This window comes from Aythya marila (assembly GCF_965140915.1).
Source record: "Aythya marila genome assembly, chromosome: 7".
Lineage (NCBI taxonomy): Eukaryota > Metazoa > Chordata > Aves > Anseriformes > Anatidae > Aythya > Aythya marila.
Genome location: NC_139048.1, coordinates 28,244,054 through 28,264,602, shown reverse-complemented (window position 1 = coordinate 28,264,602; position 20,549 = coordinate 28,244,054). Strand labels below are relative to the sequence as shown.

Sequence of the window (20,549 nt, the reverse complement as noted above, 5' to 3'; positions counted from 1 at the left end):
GGAATTGCAAAGCAAGGGGTGCAGAGGCACTGCGCTGCAGCAGCAGGGTCTATAACTGCCTGTGGGAGTGGCCTGCAGCACGCCACTTGTGGACGCTGCAGCATTGCTTTTCCTGTGGGAAGAAAATGATTTAACTGATGTTTACACACCTGTATCTTGATTTTAAAACACTAAAAACACTGCCCAGCTACTGCATAAATACCTGAATGCTGCCCAAAGCTCTGCTTCTGCTCCCACCAGTGGGCAGTTTCCTGGGCAGGCTGGGTGGGTTCGGCCCCTGCACACTCCTGCTCTGTCCCAGCCGTGCTCAGAGCTGCCAAGGCCATTTTTGGGCCTCGGGCAGGAGGTCAGGCTGTGCCCTTTCCTCCTGCCGCAGCACCTGCCTCACCCTGCCCACGCGTGGGCTTGGCAGCTTCCTCTTCCTCCCCGCCGCTGCCTCAGGCTGGCCTCAGCCTGGGTGAGAAGAGCGGAGGGCACAGCCCCGGTGGCCCTGACAGAGGTGAGGAAGCTGGAAATGTGCCTCCCCTGAGGGAGAAGGGTCTGCGTGAAAGAGCTGAGGGCTTGTCTCCTAATTACTTCATTGAGCTTTGTGGCATGCAACTATTTGGTTCGCCGTGTAGGAAGGACACCTGTGCTTTTAATGGGTGTTCACACAGACATAACTACAGGCGATGGAAAGAAACTGAAAAGCGTGAGCGTGGAGATGTGTCAGACAACATCCCATGGTGGGGCCTGAGGGAAACGCTGGCCACCTCACTGCCCCAGGTGAGTGCTGATGGAGATGAACAGGCCAAAAGGAGTCTTCTGCTGACAGGCCGTGAGCTGGGAGACCAAGAGGTTCTTCTGCACATCTCATGCTGTGAGTTATTTAGGTGGACATTGTCAGCATGGCACTGCTCTCACAAAAAATGTTAATTCAGTCCTGCTGTGGGGTGGCAACGCCAGCTTCCATCCCCGCTGCTTTTGGCTGGAGCTTGGTGGTCCCATGAGGCAGGAACAGCCGCTGCTCCATGGAGGTTCAGCTTTACTGTATGAATGACCAAAAAAAGGCTGATTTATTTATTTATTTCCCTCCATGTAACAGCAGAACTTACTTTCAGTGTAAAACCAGAGTTAGGCTCGATCAAGTGGTTTGTTCTGATGCAGGTCCTGGTCCTTGGGGGGGTTGTCCCCCCACAACCAGGCTTTAGCCAAGGGCTGAGGAACACACAGGCCAGGGTTTCCGAAGGGGTTTACCTGGTGTGCAGGTAAAAAAGCAGCGGGTCTCTCATGAATGCCTTAACCTGTGCTTGCTAATTTAAATGCAAATCAGGTAATAATAGACTTCTTAAAGCCCCACTTCACCAGAAAGCCCAGTTTTCATGTCTAGATAATGCATGCCCTAAATAAAATTCAACTCAAAGACCTGCGGCTCTTCTTCCTTTCCATGTATCTAGAAAATATCCACGGCCATCCCATGGTCCTCACCTCAGCTTTGAGCCCAGCTCAGCACCTCACCAGTCCTGGGAGAGCAGGACCAGGTCTCTCTTCCACAGCCTTGTGCCAGATCTCAAGGTGGTAGTCCAGGCTTTCTTATCTTTTTAACTCTTATAATCTAAGGACCAGACTTATTTTTTTTTAACTTTTTTTTAATTATTATTATTTTTATTTTTTTATTGCCTGACAATCCAGGAGTTACAGGAGAAGTCCATACATACTGGCCTTATTTTAATCTCAAGTCTGAAGCAGACCTGACTGGGGATTTCTGGGGGACATTACTACCCCTGCAAGGTAAGACTCAGTCAGACCTACTTTTCTCCCAGGTGAATTTCTACATTTGAACTGGAAGGTTAATTTAGTTTAATTAGAACAGCTTTAGCTTGATCTTTAAATGAGTAACACTTGACTTACATCTTTTTTGTCAGCAAACAGTTCTGTTTCTTAAGGTAATCATCACATCCTGGCCACTCTAGTGCCAGGCTCTTATAGCAAATGGAGATGTTGGATGTCACATACTTTGTTAGCTTCAGAAGTGACTTGTGCAAAACTTTTCAGCCCTGATGCATCATTGTATTTACCTTACTGTTGGAAACTCCATTTATCTATAAACCCCAGCCCTGGTAAAAGTATAATAGAACAACAACAGGAAAAACAAACAAACAAACAAACAACAAATACATGTCAACACTTTCCACTTAATTAACCCTGTTTGGCTATTTTCATGTGTACAACATGAGCTCTAGCTGTTGTTGAGTACCTCTCACACCTCTCAGGTAATGCGACCAGAAAGGCTGTGTTACTGATATATGTGAGGGTGTTCAGAGATGTGTCCTGCCATGGTGGAGGTGGGAATAGAAAGGAAGTCAGAGTAATTCCTGGTTTCCCTGCAGTGCCTTAAGCTTGGCTTTCAGTGTCTCAAAGCTAGTTGGGCTGCATGTTCAAAGGTGCCAACTAGCTCCAGGCAGAGCCGTGGCTTGTGGAGCCCTCCTACAGCTTAAGGAATCAGTGTTTGTTTTTCTTCCCCCTGAAAGGAAATAACCCACTGCTGATCAAAGGCACTGTCGAGGCATCAGACTGAGAAGGTGCAGATACAGAGAAGTCTGAGGAGCCAGGCAAGGAGCATCTTGGTGGGACAGGGTGCACACTGGAGGAGCCGTGCTGCCATCAGTAGTGATGTTTCTCCACATCTCAGCTCTGGCCAAGCAATGTAAGTGATGCACCCACACAGAGTAACTTTTAGAATAGCCTGAAATGTTAGGGGAATCTCAGCATGCAGCTCTGCCTGCACAACCTGGTGCCACAGCTGGTGTTAACTGGAGTGTCTGAAGTCTCAGCAAATACTAGGGACTGAATGGGGCAAAAGTCCAAACCAACTTTCCACCTGTGGGTGGTTCGATTTGACCTTAGGACACACTGAATGATGCAACCCAAGACCAGGAAACCCATTGAGAAAGAGGTAGTCCTTGGGAGGAAGAGGAGTAAAAAGCTGTAGGTGTACTTAGAGGCTGGAGCAGTGGGTCAATATCATGGAGAATTGAAGAAACTGAGAGCACAGAGGCCACAGGGTGTTGGCATACAACTTTCAAAATACTTTATAGTACCCTGCCCCACCCCTAGATTTTCTTTTCCTGAGACAGCACAGTTGAGCGCTGACAATAGCAAAATGAACAATCCCACAATACTTGCAGGTCAGGTCCATCAGGAGAGGGATGGATCATCTCTGACAATGGTGGCAGACTATCAAAAAGCATACAATAGAGTCAAAGCAAAGACTGGGATTAATGAAGACTCCAAGTTACTGAAAAAGCTCACCCAGATGTTCAGGATAGCTTAACTCCTACCGAAGCAGAGACAGCACTTGGAGTGCTCCCCAGGGCACCATGAGTGCACTGAAGTGCAGCTGCAGGCACAGGCTGGTGCTGGGGGGCTGGTGGTGGCCACCCACACCTCGTGGGCTCGGTACTTCCAGGGCACTCATGAGAGATCCACGGCAAGCCCAGCATGAACATGCATGGGGAGATGCTCGGTGAAACGTCTGTCAGGTGACCTGTATCCTGCAGGAATTAATGTAAAACCATATGGTTAGTTTGCATAGTTCATGGATCTAAAATTAGAAATAAGTTACGTTTTTACTTTTGCTATTCCTTAAATAGTCTGTCTGTTTCTCTTGTGATATTACTCCCTTTGGAGGCCAAGACAAGGCTAAATAATTTAGAGAAATACTTATTTGGTAAAAGCAGAAATAGATTTGATCTACATTAGCAATCTCAATATTCATAACAAAATGAAAACACGGGAACAAACTTCTGCAAATTCCTGAGCAAATGAAATTCAGGTCATCATATTTGCTCATGTCAATCATCCTTTTTATTTCTGAGCACTCTGATGTATGCCTAACATCAGTCCTAAATGCTTCATATGAGCTTTAAAAGTAACATTAACTCACAAAGTAAATAAAGATGATGTAAGACATTTCAGGAATTTTCTGAGGTGGCTTCATAACTCTGCAAGCCACCTGATGCACAGACCTTTTGGTCCCATCATGTGGGGCTAATTCGTACCCTACCATGGAGATACGGTGGAGAACGTATTACCTGGAATTTCTACATGGTAGGGTATGCACTAGCCCAATATGATTATTTCTTCTATTCTGGATTGTATTATAATGATTTACCATGTCATTTTGTTGGGGACATGTAATTGTCTTAACTTGGTTTTGGATTTGTGTATTCATTTATTTGTTTTCTGTAGTTGGGACAATTATATTAATGATAAGGGTTATATTAATGATAAGGATTACATCAGGGTAGGAGCCATACTGCTGTGCTGCCTCTAAAATACTGTTACAATACAGGGCTTGTTTAATATTCAGTACAAGCATGTTTCAGTTGTAGATGTTATCCAAATTCCTTTTCTCCCTTCCAGGCAGACTCCCTCAGCCAGAGCCAGTGGGGCCCTTGAGCTGAAATTCCAGCAGCACAGAAGAGATGGGAGGACATCTCTCTGGAGCTGTGACAACCTGCTTGGAGGACGCTGGAAAGCCTCTTTCTTGCTTTTGATAGTACGACTCCACACACAATTAATTGAGGCGGCAGCAAGCTGGCTGAGGGTGCTGAGAACTGGTGAAATCTGACTGTTGTGGTTTTGTTGTTGCTAGTTTCTTGGGTTTGAGCAAGAAAGATAAGTAGGTCTGTGGTGGTGTTTTTGTCAAAGAACTGCCACGAACCCCAAAATATTGGTGTCTTTTATCAGAGATTTTGCAAAGCCAAGTAAGAAAATTGATCAGAAAAAAGAAATCAGCAAGGAATCAAGAAAGATATGTGATGGGAATGCGTAACTAAATGCTAATTGACCTGTCTTGGAGGAAAGAGGATTGCTGTCTGAAATAAGTGAGCGGTGCCAGCAGTGCAGAAGTTGAAAAGAGCTCTGTGCAGTGCCAGCCCAAATAAAGCCGCGGAGGGAAGCAGTCTGTGTTTGGGCTTGTTTTCTGCTGCTCTTGCTCACTTGGGTACTAATGAAGTACTGAACTTACAAGAGCTGTCACTTCCCACCCTAGTTTATCCACGGTATCTTGTTCTTGTGCCCATTTCCCAACAAAAAGGCTTTACTCAGGAAGATGAATGTGGCCATGAGCGTGAACATCTGATCCAGGACGCTTTGTGCACTGGAGGCTGGTAATGAGGAGCCTCGAAGCTGGCAAACCCACTGCCCCTCAGCTCTGCCCAGGCACAGCGGTTTATTTGTACCGAGTTTCTTTGTGCACAGGATTGGTGGCAGAAAACATAAATTTCAAAAGCTGGCAGGAACCTGTGAAATGCCAGAGGTTAAAGCCAGAAACTGTTATTTAAGTAGTGATGTTAGGTGAGGAAATGATTTTAAACAACATTGCTGTACCAACAAAATCTGTAATACGAAGTCATACTAGGAAATAGTGTTTTTTCTTGTCTTTCTTGCTTCATGTGAGCTTTAAAAGTAACATTAACTCACAAAGTAAATAAAGATGATGTAAGACGTTTCAGGAATTTTCTGAGGTGGCTTCATAACTCTGCAAGCCCTGTATTTTTATAGAGTAAACATTTTCACACTTCCCCTTCCCATGATAAATATTAAACCATGGTGCATTCTTTTCAAGCTTTTTTTTTTTTTTTTTTTTTTTTTTTTTTTTTTTTTTCCTAGCTGTCACCCAGCCTAGGCAAGGCCTTCACAATGTTGGCTTTTTGCAATCCAACATAAACATGCAACTGGGAGGATGCCAGATTTGCATTTTCGTATGAAAACACAGGTAAAATTACAGCCCTCACAATCAGAAAGTATTGCATCTGACCAGAAAAGTGCATTGTGATTAAAACTGCTAAAATCTAAATGAAGTTTGGGCTGCAGCTTGTCCTCAGGAGGTTCAGCTCTGCCATAACACTTGGGGAAGGAAGGAGGAAGCCAGCTTGGCTAGGGTGAACTCTGTAGTAGTTTTCCAGACCTCTTTATGGAGCTTAGCTCAGTGGTTTTCTCTGTCTGTTATGGTGGAACAGGATTTTTTTTCTGGTTTTGAATTAAAAAAAAAAAAAAAAAAAAAAAAAGCACTTATAAACAAAGACAAAGCGATGAAGCAGAAATCTCCACCTGGGCACACCTTCTCATTGGGAAGGGTAAATAAACGTCTTTTCTGTTTAGATTTTCAGTTCTCATTCCTCAAATTCAAACTCCACCCATCGCACCAATCATCCCCAAAAGCATCGGCAGGTCTCCTGGCACATGTATAAAAGCAGACGGGGCAGGACACCCCTCACAGTGTGCTGTACGTTGCCAGGTGTTGAACTTTATTGAAGCAGAGGGCTGCGAAGAGGCATCAGGAGCCACCATGTCGAGTAAAAGCTTCCAGGGACTGAAGGAGCAGGCAGAAGGTGCAGCAAAAGATGCTGGTAAGAAAAATGGAATTTCATTGTCTTTTTGCAGGGGGGTTAGTATCTGCTTTCACTTACCCAAACCAAAATCTGAAGCTACAATTCTAGCTTCATTGTAGCTGATTAGACTTCCCGTTAACAGATAACATTTGAGACTGGACAGTAAAGGTCCTGACAAAGAGATGCTGCCCTGCTTGCAGGCAGGCCCACGCTGAGAGCAGGGCATGGCTTTTCCTTTCCTCTCCATCCCTGGGGCTACACTTTGGCCATCACCTGGAGCAGGCTCCAGCCCTGGCTCTCAGCACAGCCCAGGCACCACCACTGCCTCTGCAGAGCTGGTGCAGGCACTGCTGAGCACGGTTCTCCTTCAGCTCTCCCCAAACAGATCTTAAACCTGGTGGGTTTGAAGCATTGGAGCCTTTTTTTTTTTTTTTTTTTTTTTTTTAACGCTAATGACCTTTTGTATTTAGCATTTACTTTACTTTGCTCAGTGTGGTCTTTTTCCGTTCTCTGTGGTGGTTTTTAAGCTGCTCTCTGTTCAAGAGTTGGAGTTGGCCTTGAATGTTTGCTACTTGGCCTGAATACCAATGCCTTCTAGGAATACCTACATTGATCAAAATGGGCTGTTTGTAAGAAATAATACAATTGTGTTTCTATTGTAGTCTTATCCATCAGTGACCACCAGATTTTACATGGTTATATGTAAAATGTATATGTCATAAATATTCCCGTGTTGTAGGACCAAGTACTCTATTGTTATTAGCACTGTGCATTGGAAGCCAACCTTGCAATGCAAAGTATAATAGCTTCACCTTTAAATGAATTTAAAAAAAATAAAAATAAAAATGTGTATAGCTTACTACAGCGTTTTATAGTATGATCTTTAGAGTTTGTGTGCAGACCATTCCTAGGAGGGTATAACTTGTATTCAATACAGTGCTGGATTTAGGTCCTGCAAGCACTTTGCAGTATAGCTGAAACTTGTGAGTGACTCCACTGACTTCTTTAGAGTTGGAATAAGGTAGAGTAGAGTACTGCACATCTGGGAGCAAATGTAGAGTAGGCACAGAGACCTGGTGGTACTCCTTTCTGAAAAAATGAAATAACCCTTGCTGCTTCCTGAACGTATTCCTGGCATTGAGGGATCATTTCACCTTCTAGCAGAGGCGGTAAGGTAGCTGCCACTTTGATAAGCTGTCACACAGCTTGGCTACAATAGCACAAGACTATTTTTATCTTCTGATCTGTCATCTGTGTGCCCGGCTATCAGTAAGTGCTGATGACAATCTCACAGCAGCCTGCTCTGGCAGCACCCATACTTCATAGGGTGCTCATGAGCAAACCCCACAGCCCCAGCGTGTCTGTGGCAGGGACATAACCTTCCACCAACAGGGAAAGCCTACTGACACCTGAAACTCCTATGAGCATAAGTGTGAACAGATGGAAATGTATGTTTTGTGTCCCTAATTACAGCAAATTCACTGGGACAGGCTACACAGGATGCAGTCAACCAGATTACAGATGCCAGCCAGAAAGGTATGAGAAATTAGGTTCAAGTCAACAGGAGATGGAGCAGCTGAACACACGCGCAGCAGGCAGCTCCCATTGCCCCCTGTCCCATGGGCACGCTCAGGATGACAGTCCTCTGCTGTCAGTGACAATTTTGGCCTTTCACAAAACCCCTGGGAAAGGATCTCTGGATCTGCCCCTTGGTAGCACCATGTGCTCACCAGCAGATGTCCCACAAACAATGACCTGCCCCCAGTCACCGTGTCTGGTGCATGGCACTCAGCCTCATGCTCAGACTTCGCCTTCCTTTAGAGAAAACTTGTGGCAACAGAGCAGACAAAACTTTGTTCTTCCTCCCTGAGGCTGCAGCAGGCTGGCGATGCATCCCGCCTCCTCCAGCCCCGAGGGCAGGAGTCCACCCTGGCCCAGGCCAGCCCCGAGTGCCTGCTGAGGCAGCAGCTGGGGTCAATCATTAATGATCCAAGCTGGAAGGGCGCCGAGCACAGAGCTTTGGCAGCTCATTTCTTATCACTGGACGCTGGCAAGATATATCCCTGTATTCTTATAGACTAAACATTTTCACACTTCCCCTTCTCATCATAACTATTAAACCATGGTGCATTCTTTCAAGCTTTTTGCTTATCTGTTAATTTTTGTCCCTCTCTTTCAGTTATCGATAAGGCTTCCAAGACAGCACAGGATGGTGTAGAAAAAGCAACTGGACAAGCTGCAGAAGCCATGTCTGGCTTTGGGAAAAAATGTGGACTTAAGAAATAATGTTAATTTAAGCAAACAGTATTGCATGTCAAATCCATCTTAGTTCTGCAACTCCCTACTCCTGTGTGTGGAAAACTGAAAGCTGTTTGAGATCTGGATGACTACTCTCTCCCCAAGTAAAAAATCATAAGGCAGAATGCTCTCCTTATCCTTCCTATAGGAAAATTACATCTCTTAGCACATCTTGTAACATCTGTTCACAATGTTCTGTTCAAAATGGACTGTAAGGCTTCAGCAATGTTATTGCCCTGCTCTTACAACAGTGCAATAATTGTTGCCACATTTGTTGAGTGTACTTACAAAAATAGCAAAACTGTTAATTTTCTGGGGCTCCAGAATATTCACATGATGAAATTAAGTTTCCTCTCAGTAATCAAAAGTTAAGCTGGTGTTATATTTCATGGCGGTTGTTCACTCATTCTATTTTGCTGTATTTTCAGATTGAGATAAATAAAAAGTACTATTAAGATTTCCACCCCTCTGCCTCCCCGAAATATATCACCTTGTAAAGTACTCTTGCTGCGTCATTGGGCTTTCAGTAGAGGATCGCAACATGTCCTGCCAGCCTCTTTTGCTTTGAATCCCAAAGAGGCCAGTGACCGTCCCATAAGGTAGGTGCAATGAGCAGCAGTCCCTGAGCACTGGTCACAGGTACAGCACACACAGAACAGTGGGTACCCACTCTCGAGGTGTTGGTGCTTAGAGCTGGCTGTGCTGTAGAGCAGAGTGGGCAATCTGCTGGCCTGGGAGATGGAAATATTTATTTTAAATTGCTGATTGCTGAGCAATCAGAGCCTGGCTGCAGCCTGGCAGGATGCCCACTTAGGCTTTCCTTTGTCAACAGAAGGCACTATTACCCACTTATTCACAGTAAGTGCTCTTACCTTTGCCTTTGGATGTTTCTCATTGCTAAGCAATTTTGGCAATATTTGCCTTTTTTTTTTTTTTTTTTTTTTTGACTGTATTGAAGCCTCACCAGTCTGTTTTGGGTAAAAAGCTAATCTGGGCCTTACAAAAGAAAACCAAAGACTAACTAAAGGCATCTGGATCTAAAGAAACAGGGCAGCCCAGGCCAGGTTTAAACACCACTGTCTCACACCTGCTGGCCAAGAGCTGAGGGTGACAAGGGATTTTTGTAAGCTCTGATGTTTGCTGGTGCAGTCCTGGGACAGAGCAGCCCACTGTTGAACAGGAAGAGCACTGAGAATTGGCTGCAATCTGCTCAGGACTGCACAGACTGAAAAACCTTTAGAGGAAGCTATACGTGATGCATCACCTGTGAGCAAACATAGTCCAGGGCTTTGCACTGAGTGTCCCAATGCAATGTCCACTGTCATTTAAAGCTCTAAAAGCCTAAATATTTACCCAAGTGCAAGCTCACAGAAAAAGAGCAACACTATTGCACTGTCAGTTACCAGGTGACACTCAATAGTACTTAATTATTTAGTACTTTCCATGGTTACTTCCTTCATGGTGAAATCTTCAGAAAATGAGCACTTAGGCTGGAATTTCACAGCTTGGTGTTGCGTTTGTGGGTAATAGTAGGCCACGCACTGGTCTTCACTACACTTTATTTTCTGCAAAGCATTTCTTAGTTCATATTACCAAAAAGATTGGCAGTGTGTGTTTGTTCTGGTTTTCCCAGTAAAACCACTTATTGTCTTAAACAACTGATACTGTTCGTGGTGCTCTGTGCTCCTGGTACAGGCCAGACACTCAGCATGCAGGTTGCATGTTGCCTCGCTGCAGCCACAGAGGGGACTGCCAGGCTGGGGGCACACTAGAGGCCAGCCCCCTCCTCCACTGAGCAGAAATGCCAGTGTCTGTCTGGCTAAGGAGCACCAGGAGGCAACTCCCAGCACTCAGTGCCAGGAGCAGGGACGTGACATGAAGCCCTTGCTGCTTCAGCACTGATCCCAGGAGCCTGAGCAGAGTTTGTCACAGCTCCTTTGTCCTGAGGGCAGATGCTGTTGCACAGGCACCCGTGAGGCTGAGTCACTTACTGGCAAGTATTTATAGGGCTAAACTTTAGAGCTTTGCTTCACAAATTAGATCACCACCTTGTTCACAGTGCTCTTTGGCCTTGAAGTATTTGGGGCTCATCCTTCCCTTGTGTACCACACAGGCAGCCAGCTCCCAACCGAGTGCTGTGTATTCCTATCTAAAACAAAAGGCTCTGGATCAAAGCAAAACGAGAGCCTTACAGCTCCTACCAGCTCATGTGCCACGAGCCACAGGGACACGTGGAGTTATCTAACACCTGAGCTTCCACCAGCTGTGTTCTCAGATTCCCTAAAATTTGTTCCTGGGTGTGCCCCTAGCTGGCTGAGCCTCGAGGTCTGATCAAAGCAGATTCACCCCCAGCCTGGCCCCACCTGCACAGGTGAATGCTGCCAGCAAATAAATACCTTTGGGCTATCAAGGAACAGAGTTTTATGAACTCCTTGTACCCATTTCAGCTTTGGCTGCAGCAGTCCATTCACTAGGGCTGTTTCCCTGATTGCCATCGGCAGCAGCAGTAGGGACAACTCAGCCTGTAATCCTAAAGGATGAAATACCAGAACTGAGTCTACCGTCTCAGCTGCTCCTAATAACTTTTCCCAAACTCATTTTTATTTAGTAAAGATGTACAAAATCCAGAGAGTCTTCTCTAAAACAGAAACAAACGTATATTTTCAGTTTTCCAGACGTTTTTCCGTTCTTGTCGAGCAGCTCGCGTGTCCCCCAGGCGCTGGTCTTTCCCTGCTGTTTCCGTCTCCGGCCACGGTGTGGGGCAGGAGGCCACGGCTGCCACCCGGGGCCACGCAGTCGGTTTCACGCCCGACCTCACTCCCCCGGCGGATTGCAGCCTGCACCGAGCCCTGTGGCTGCAGCACCTTGTCCTGCTGCTGGCTGGGGAAAGCCCCTCAGCCTTTGGGCATGCAGGGGCCACAGAGGCAATGCCTCTAGCTTCCCTTTTGATAGGAAATGTCAAAATATTCAGATAGCAAATTGCCAGGAATTTCAGGCAAGCAATTCCTGTTCATAAGTAGCTACTTCTTCCCATTTAAAAGTAGTTTGAACATATACCTTTTCCCTTTTTGAACAACTTGCAGATCTGCCCCAGCGAGAACCACCTCCCTTAAGCATTTCTAGCACTCAGGGTTACTTCTAGGAGCTGGGCCAGCAGAGTGTGAGCAGAGTGTGTGTTAAACCTAAGTGGCAGAGAACACAAACACTCTGTGCAGCAGGCTGGCTTGCATGCCCAGGGAGGCATGCAGTGTTAAACATTAACTGAGCCCTGGCTAGGGGAAGCCACGGATGCCTCTCCTGCTGGGCTCAGCATAGCCAGCCCCATAGCTGGCCACCAGAATGGCACCCTGTCTCAGTTTCCCCCGGTTCCTGCTCTCATGCCTGCTTGCTTTAGCTTCTGCCTATGTCACGTGCCCAACCCAGGGCACATGGGTTTATGGAATACAGCCTCTGTCCTGCAGGACGCACCCTCCCAAATCAGCATCTGTGCCGTCAGCATGGCACCTGCTGCACTCCTGGCCCCGCAGCCCTCCTGGCCCTCCACAGGCAGCCGCTGCCCCAGGCCCTGGGACAGGGACAGGGACAGGATGGGGATGGTTGGGGTACGGGTGGCTGCTGGTGAAGCTGCCGTGGAGGCTGCTTTGTACTGTGCTGTTGTGTCGTGACCAGAAGTGCCAGTGCAAACAGCAGGAGCAGCACCAAGCCGTGGCAATAGCAATGGAGATTTGGGGGATTCTGGCAAGCTTGGATGTTCTGCAGCCTGTTCTCTCTTGTCCAAGCAACCATAAGTGCTGGACTGCAGATGTTAGAGGGGCCATCCTGGCCTGCTCCCTCAGGCCTCCATGTATGAACAGATCTGCCTATGAACTTGTCAAACCTCCCTTGGCATTGCCAACGCTGTCTGCTCCCAGAATCCCAGGTAGCAGCAGGTTCACTGGCAGTTGCCACTTGTGGAGGATGATCTTCTCTTCAGAGCTATCTCTTACCACTTACAACAATTGCCCCCTCACCCTGGCCAGGTTTGGCAAATAATGGCCCTGCTGTGGCAGGGCAGGGCACAGAACCTTCCTGAAACTGCCTCCCCCTGCCCCAGCTGAGGCCACAAAATAGCTGCTGGGGGGCCTGGCTGCAGGTGTGATGGGAAGATACAGCAGGAAGGTAGGAGTGCGAGGTGATTCCGCGATCTGGGGGAGAAGGGGGTGATGTGTGGTGGCAGTGGCTACCTGTCATAGAGGGTGTAGATGTCCTACAGCCTAGGCTGGTGATGAAAGGTTCTGGATTTTTTTTTCTTGCACGTACTGTCTGTCAGTATTTGCCCATGGTGGTTGACTGAGCTTGGCGCAAGTACCTGCTTGTGCCTTGGCGTCTTCAGACTGTGCCTTTGGTGCTGAAGAGAGGTGTTTTTGGTGCCTCTGACTAAGGCAAACCGTTGTTTTGTGAAATGTGCAAGCCTGTGGCTGATTTGTAAGGCTTGTTGCCCTCATGAATCTCGTACTGTGAATAACTGGAGCAGTAACAGTACAAGACTAGGAAGTTGCTGTTTCCTGAAAATGGATCTAGGTGTGGATAACTGAGGATGTTGTAGAGAACAATAGGTGAATTTTTTACTGCTCTGATGTTGTGCAATGGTTTTCCACAGGTCAAATGCTGTTCTGGGTTGTCAGAAATATTTCAGGGTTTTGCTACATTGTATGTTCTTTCCTATCTTCTGTCAAGTTCTCTTAACTTCAGGGAAAACTTTAAATGTTTGTCATGCTATTGTTGTTGTTTTTAAGTATATTTTGGTAAAAATTGTTTTCATATATGCTGTCAGAAGATAATATGATGTAGATGTGTCCCTCTCCATGCTCAGAAATCCCTCTGTATCCTATACAATTGAGTGCAATGGCCTACTCTACGTCAGTGAGGAACTGCAACAGTAAAATGTCTCTTTACTATGTAAACTGCAATGGTAAAACTGGAACTGCAATGGTAAAATGTCTTTACAATTCGCACACAGGTGGACAAATTGTAGAGGAGCTGTTCATGAAGCTAAATGTTTGGGGTAGAGAGAGGTACTCATAGAGCCTGCTGTGAGCAGACCAGGCTGCCCAGTCAGCATCTTGTTTTACGGTACATTACATTTCTATCTACTTTTGCAACAATTGTTTGACGAACAGAGTGAGAGATGCTTATACGTAGTGTGGAAGGGTGCAAAAAGCAACTCTACTAGAAAGCAGGTGATCTCAGCAAAATACAGGCCTGGTCACCATGGGTATGAATAGCCGGGTAGTGCACAGGAGCTCTCTTGGAGAAAATGGAGTGGGGATGAGTTGCCCTGACGCTTTCTGCCTCTTCCTTTCCCTGTCACAACTATACTCCCTAGCACAGGGATATCCAGAGGCAGGGCTGCATCCTGCTCCTCTGGTACAGCGTGAGCAGGACATACTTGGCAGCCTCCAGCACAGCGATGGCCTGCTGCCACATCCTGTCCTACCCAGCAGGGTGGGAGCACCATGGGCTTGCAGTGTTTTGCTATTGGAAAAACCCGTCTGTAACTGTTCCTTGAGCCAGACCCTGCAAGCGTGCACTGTGGGGAAGGAGGAAGGGCACCAGCCTTCCATTTTCAGCTTCCCCAGCCGGGTATTGGAAATGGAGAGTTAAAATGTTATGATACACCATGAAATTATTAGGCTTGTCTAACACAACAAAGATTTCATCACATACTTTTTTAAAAAAGCAATGTTAGCTCCGCCTGTTTTTTTTTTTAACTCTGCATTTTAAGTCTTGACTGGAGGGGGAAAAAGTTGGCAAGAATCCTCTGAAACTGGATACTTTTCTATGTAAGGCTTTGAAATATCAGAGCTGGTTTAGGCAATTCTTCAGCTGAGGATTTTGGATGTTTTTCTGCCCCCAGCAGCCTCCTGGGATGGTTTCATAAGGACAGCTGTGGAATGCGCTCTGTTTACCAACTTATTGCCATGGAAAAACAAAGCTTTTATTCCTGGGCTATGGAAAACTTCTGCCGATTAATCCACACCCCCTCTCTGGGGAGGAAAGCACAACAAACAGCAATGTCTGTTCACCCTTTTATGCATCGTATATTAATCACCTAACAAGGGCTCACAGCTATCCCGTGCTCCAGCCTGCATTTGCCCTCTAACTACTGGGAGGAGTTCTGCTTTGTCTATAAAAAGCTGCACTATGCTGAACACCGTAACAGAACCAAACTTAGGGACCTGATCACCCATCCTCTGTGGAGAGAGCAGACTGAAAACAGCCATGTTTGGGATTGGGAAGAAGCTCGCTGAGGAAGCAACACAACAAGCTGAAAGTGCTGCACAGGTGGCAGGTAAATGCAAACCACTATTTCCCTCTGCTTGTACCTCTTTTTAGGTGTTCAAGTATGTGCCCTGCTTGCACCCCAGTGGGCTTTCTGTCCTGTAGCATGGAGCAAATGTCTCATGTGTGAACTTGGCTTTATAGATGCTCTCCTCAGGGCTGTGGTTGGTATGTCTCCAAAACCCTTTGGTACTACAGTAAGTGAGGGACCAGTATGAACTACTGATTTCTACATACTTCTGCTCACTTTTAACAAGTGGGTGTCTAGATGATGTCCTGAAGAGATGAGAGGACGGTAGAAAGCAGATAGAGGAGGTGAGATGACTTAGGCTTTTTTTTTTTTTTTAACTATGAACAGCCATGATAAATACCAGTTTTGAAGTAGTGTAATGGATTAGCTTCCTGAGGCGCTGAGGTCTTTGATCTGTTCCAGCCCAGCTGATGTTGTAGCTACTCATGCCACTAAAAGCCTTGGTGTAATCACTGGGGCTTGGGCACCTGAGGCTTGCTGCTGTGACACACTTCCAGCATTTGCCCAGAATTAAGTAGCGTGCCACTGAGGTGAGCCACTGCTGGTGAAGCCAAGCAGGCACTGTAGTGATGCAATTCCTGAGGTGTTAGTGCTTCATATAACGTGAATGGTTGAGATTACCTAACGTCATGGAAAGTGAGTCTTGAAACTGGATACTGTGACCTCAAATGCAGTCGAAATAGGAAATAATATTAAAAAAGAATCTCTTTATGGGCAGATCGCCAGGCAGTGCTCAGTGAGGCAAGTGTTAAGCCTGCTACTAATTTACCATCTATTCCTGGGTCAGCTTGCTAGGAGATGAGAGCCCTAACCTCGCACCCACTACCCCCTATTCCTAAGAATTTGAGTTGATTCTTAAACCAACTATGTTTATGCTGAACCATGAAATAAAAACACCAGGAATTGAACAGAACTTTTTGTTTTTGAATGAAGATTCCCTCTTGCTTTTGCTATACAGTGGCCCTAGGTGTTTTTTTTTTTTGTTGTTGTTTGTTTTGTTTTGTTTTGTTTTGTTTTTGTGGAGGGTTTTTAATATTAATGCTCTGTTCCTTAATATTAGAGGAACATTACTGGTTTTTTTTGTTTGTTTTGTTTGTTTTTTTCTGCTAGAAGACTGACACGGAAGTCTTAAACGTGGCATTTGTCCATTTTAGCATGTCACTTTCCCCTTTTGCTCAAAGTGCTCGATGCTGAACCAGCTCTTTGGATACCAGCAGACACCTTGGCCTGAACCCCATGCGCATCTTTCCAGCATGCCCCATGTTGCAGTCCAGCTTCTCTTCCAGATGGAGCTGGAGCAACAACAGGAGCTTCCAGGCACTGGCCTGACTCTGGCCACTTCCATGCGCTGCTGCATGCCTTGCTGAGAGGCAGTAAATAAACAGCACGTGGTGCTCAACTTGTGCTGTGTCACTGCCAGTGCCGCACCCAGTCTCGGAAGTATTATCAGTGGAGGTATCCTCCAAATCCCCATTAAATGAAAACAAAAGGGGGAAGGAGGTTGTTTGTGCCATTTCTTTCAAAGCACAACAAGACTGTCCAACTGGTGGTTCTGCAGCTATTAATTAAATTATCTTTGAAATATTTGAGTGGTGCCTGCGTGTACCCTGAGGGCTTAGTCCCCTGAGCCATTGCTAAGTTTGGAGTGGAACAACTGGTCTTTGCCAATCTGAAATTGGCACCTGCTCCAGAGCTCCTACAGGGAGCCATGAACTTGGATGTGACCTGGGATTGGTACAGAAAGCATTTTCCTTAGCCTTGATCAGCCTGCATCATCCACCAGTTAGTAAGCTGCATCAAAAGACGATGCATGGTGATAATTAGCATAGCTTTTAAGCAGTAAAAGCTCATAGAAACTGAGGTTGAAATAGGCTGCTGGTTTATGAGATAGCGTTAATGCAACAGCTACTGCTGGAAAGCCATTCAGTCCAAGCCTGGAGGAGTTCTTAGGTGGGTGGGGGGTGTCTAAAGCTTCAGTGCTGTCCTCTCACCCAAGCAATAGCCCCTCACAGCGTGCTTGCATCCTCTTCTCTTTCTGGCTCACTCAGCCTGTCCTGCAGTGGCTGCTGGGCAGAGCAGATCAATGCCTTTAGAAGGCAGCATTTGGAGCTAATGTCAATAAAACATACAGGCTGAACTGAAGGCTGTTTACACCCCCCCTTTTTTTTAGGCAACCCTTCAAAGTTGTCATTACTGAATTTTGGAGAAAGATAGACTGCTTAATTTATGCTTACGTTTTCTTAATTCCAGTTAACACAGTGGGTCAGACTGTGCAGCAAGCAGTGGATCAGGCTAAGGATGCTGGTCAGAAAGGTACAATACTGTTTCTACTTCTTTAAATGCCATTCCAGTGAAATCCCAGATAGATCCCGCACCCCTCATCTTGTGAGAGGCTCCTGGATGCATTGGTGCCCTCAGTGACTGCAGCAGCAGGGAAGAGTACTTTCCCAGTACTCTCCACCCAGACTACAGCACTTCAGTGTTGATGTGGGGGCTCTGGGGATACAGCTAGTAGGGCTGTGCTGTGGTCCTAGGGCTGACCAGCCAAAAGCAACAAGGCCACGTCAGCCACTTTGCCTGCCTGGGCAGAACTGTACCACAACCAGACTCCTTCAGTGACTCCTATTATCCCCTCTAGACTCCCCTCCCACCCACACCTGGTGAGAAAGAGCAACTATTGCAGGAATTCTACAGTTTATCTTTGTTTTTCTGTTTTAAAAGCTCTTGATGAAGTCTACAAAGTTGCTGAAACTGGAGAAAAAGCTGTAAAAAACGTAGCAAATCAAGCAACTTCCTGGGGCAAAAGCTTTGGACAATGAGGATAATAATGTAACACCACTGAACTTTTTGTAAAATTTCTACTGCATGTACTCTTAAATAAATAAAACCCCTATAATCTACATGGTTTGCGTGCATTCTTTGGGATTACTTTGATTACACACATTGAATCGTAGTCATTGGTGTAGAAAGACTGGATTACTGCACAGAGCAGACTGCTGAAGTGGTGCTATGCTGTTAATCCAGCCAAGCACCATGTCTTTGTGTGAGCTACAGGATAGTTTTGAGTGGACACAACACAAGCCAAGGACTTGCAATTTGGGGTCCTCTCCCGTTTAGTCACTGAGCTAAAATTAGGGCCCCATCAGAGCAAGTCTCAGAAGCTGAGCACATAAACACCCATTTCAAGAAAAGGTATGTACCTATTCTGTGACTGCTCTCACTTCTGATCTTATCTGTAAAATGGTGATTAGGAATTGTGCAAATAAAGGCTGAAGCATGTTTAAGGTGTACAGAACAACCATAAAACAGTGCCACGACACTTGAACCAATGCTAACAGCAAAAACTGCTGGCCAAGCACTTAACTCACCGCTGAACTGCTTAATGGTGCCTGGGCTGGATTGTCAGTGCAACTTCAACAGCTCTCCACAGCAAAGTGTTGATCTGTAATGCAGTGCACAGTACAACAAAGGAGGCATCATTTGCATGGTTCCCATCAAATGCAGACAGACAGTAATGAAACATGAGCCAGAAGAACCAAGAACAAGTGGGCTGAAACAAAGTCACCACCCTGCATGTGTATGAACTTCAAGAGCAATGAGAAAAGAACTGATTTGCTACTTCGATGAGGAAATGGATACTACAAACTTGCTACTTTTTAATGGTATAATTTAGAAATCATTTAGCATCACAGTGAGAATTATCATGGTTCCAGCACTTTCTCCTGATGGTAACAGGAGCCTTCATTGAAAACTGATGTAGTACTCATTTCTCTGCTGGGATGAGAAATGATTGGCATACAAAATAGCCAGTAAAACAGATTTTTTCATATTTTGTAGCTTGCAGGATGCAGGTAACTGAAAACTGTAGTTGTCTTTATTGGGACTCAGCTACAACTATCCCCGTAGCACTTGCTCTAGCTAGTAGGCATGTTTCACAACCATTTCAAATCTGTGCTCAAATCAGACTTGAAGCATTGACTGGCTCCCTACCAAGCATCCTGGCAAATTTCTTGGTGAAGCGTGTAGTGGCGCGTCAGTGAACGCAAGCAGTGACAGTGATGCTAGCTGGAGGCAAAATGTGTGTGGCAAGTGTCTGTGCAAGGAGGGGAGTTCTTCATAAAGTTTGATCTCAGACTGAATTTGTGTTATAGTTATTGCAATAAAACATTATGGTTATATTTATAATCTATGTCCTAGGGCATGACTGCTTTTTTCACCTGTGGCTACAAAAAGGCTAGGGTTGCTCACAGCAAATGTGTGAAGTTTTACTACTTTTTTTGTGTGTTCCTGTTGCCTGGTTGAGAGAGAGGGAGGTGCTAAAAAATGTGATAAGGAACATTTTTTTTCCTTAACTATGTAATGACAATGGAACTAAGCTCCATGTTGCACTTATACTCAGTACTAGTGCACCTTTTAATGTAGGACATCACTTCAGTGCAGGACATCAATCACCAGAAGTCTGGATTCACCAATACAACTTGGTTCTTGCATTTAGCTACAGGCAAAGGGCAAATCTTCAGATCTGCTTTAATCTGAAGTCAAACCCCAAAGGTCAGTCTTATCAAGAATCCAGTCTCTGTCAGAAGGTACCCCAAGTTCTCCTTATGCTGAAAGTTGTGCCTCACAGGTCTCCACAGTGACACTGTTAACAAAAGGTCAGTGCAGCCAAATCGGCTGAGGGAGAAATTCAGTCAATTTTAAAGGCTTCTCTCTGGTAAAGGCTCATCTCTAGGTTTGGAGAAATCATGGCTGGTGGTAGGTCTGATTTCTTTGAGGATATCTTAGAGAAGCTCCTGGGAAATCACATACAAATGGGTGGGTATTACAAGACTGTAAGATGCTAATGAACTGGGGGATTTAAAGCTAGGCACTGCACAGCTATTACCTTTTTTTCTCTTCAGCCAGGACAGAAGGTAGAAAATTCCCCAGTTAGCTACCTGTGCTGGCTTCCTATGTGCTTCAGTACTGAAAGGGTCCCACTCTTCCTGTTTGCACAGCCAGATAGAAGTAGTGAGAGAGTAGTTTACTAGAGGGAAGGAGAGGGGGATGGGGGGGAGAAAACAGACAATTAGCCAAGTTTCTTTACTGCTACTGCACTCTGCTTTCACTAACCATGTCATCAGATAGTGTATAACAGCTTTTAAGATTAATTTTCAATAATACAGTTTGTGAATTTTTGTTCTCCAAGTTTTAGCCGAAGTAGACTGCAAGTTGCCAGAGGCATGCAGTCTTAGTTTTGTGTAATTATCTAGCATCTGCACCTGAAAATATGATCCAAGATACAGATCTTGCATTTAGAGATCTATCCCTTGATCACAGTATTTATGTCGTGCTCACAGCTTTTTTTTTATATAAATGTCAGGGTATTTATGCTGCATTTAGGTGATTTAAAGCACTTTTATAACCCTGGCTATTAGTATTTGTGATGGAGTAAGCTATTGGATAAATGTATCCTATAGCTCCAAGATAACTATGAGAGTAGTTCCCACTGCTAGAGCAGTTCTCTATACAAATTTACAGGA

General features: G+C 45.5%; 2 protein-coding genes across 2 annotated transcripts; both read left to right on the top strand.

Annotated features, from left to right (window-relative positions):
• The first annotated feature begins 6,266 nt into the window (after positions 1 to 6,266).
• On the top strand, positions 6,267 to 8,688 carry LOC309880038 (uncharacterized protein). The gene is made up of 3 exons (XM_082764464.1): positions 6,267 to 6,395; positions 7,851 to 7,913; positions 8,557 to 8,688. Exons 1-3 carry the CDS (start codon positions 6,335 to 6,337, stop codon positions 8,661 to 8,663), a joined length of 231 nt encoding a protein of 76 aa, XP_082620590.1. The 5' UTR covers positions 6,267 to 6,334; the 3' UTR covers positions 8,664 to 8,688.
• Positions 8,689 to 14,690: 6,002 nt separating this feature from the next.
• Positions 14,691 to 17,927, top strand: LOC309880037 (uncharacterized protein). Its single transcript, XM_082764463.1, has 3 exons — positions 14,691 to 15,006; positions 17,278 to 17,340; positions 17,749 to 17,927. The coding sequence occupies exons 1-3, from the start codon at positions 14,937 to 14,939 to the stop codon at positions 17,844 to 17,846; spliced, it is 231 nt and encodes a 76-aa protein (XP_082620589.1). The 5' UTR covers positions 14,691 to 14,936; the 3' UTR covers positions 17,847 to 17,927.
• The last annotated feature ends 2,622 nt before the right edge of the window (positions 17,928 to 20,549 follow it).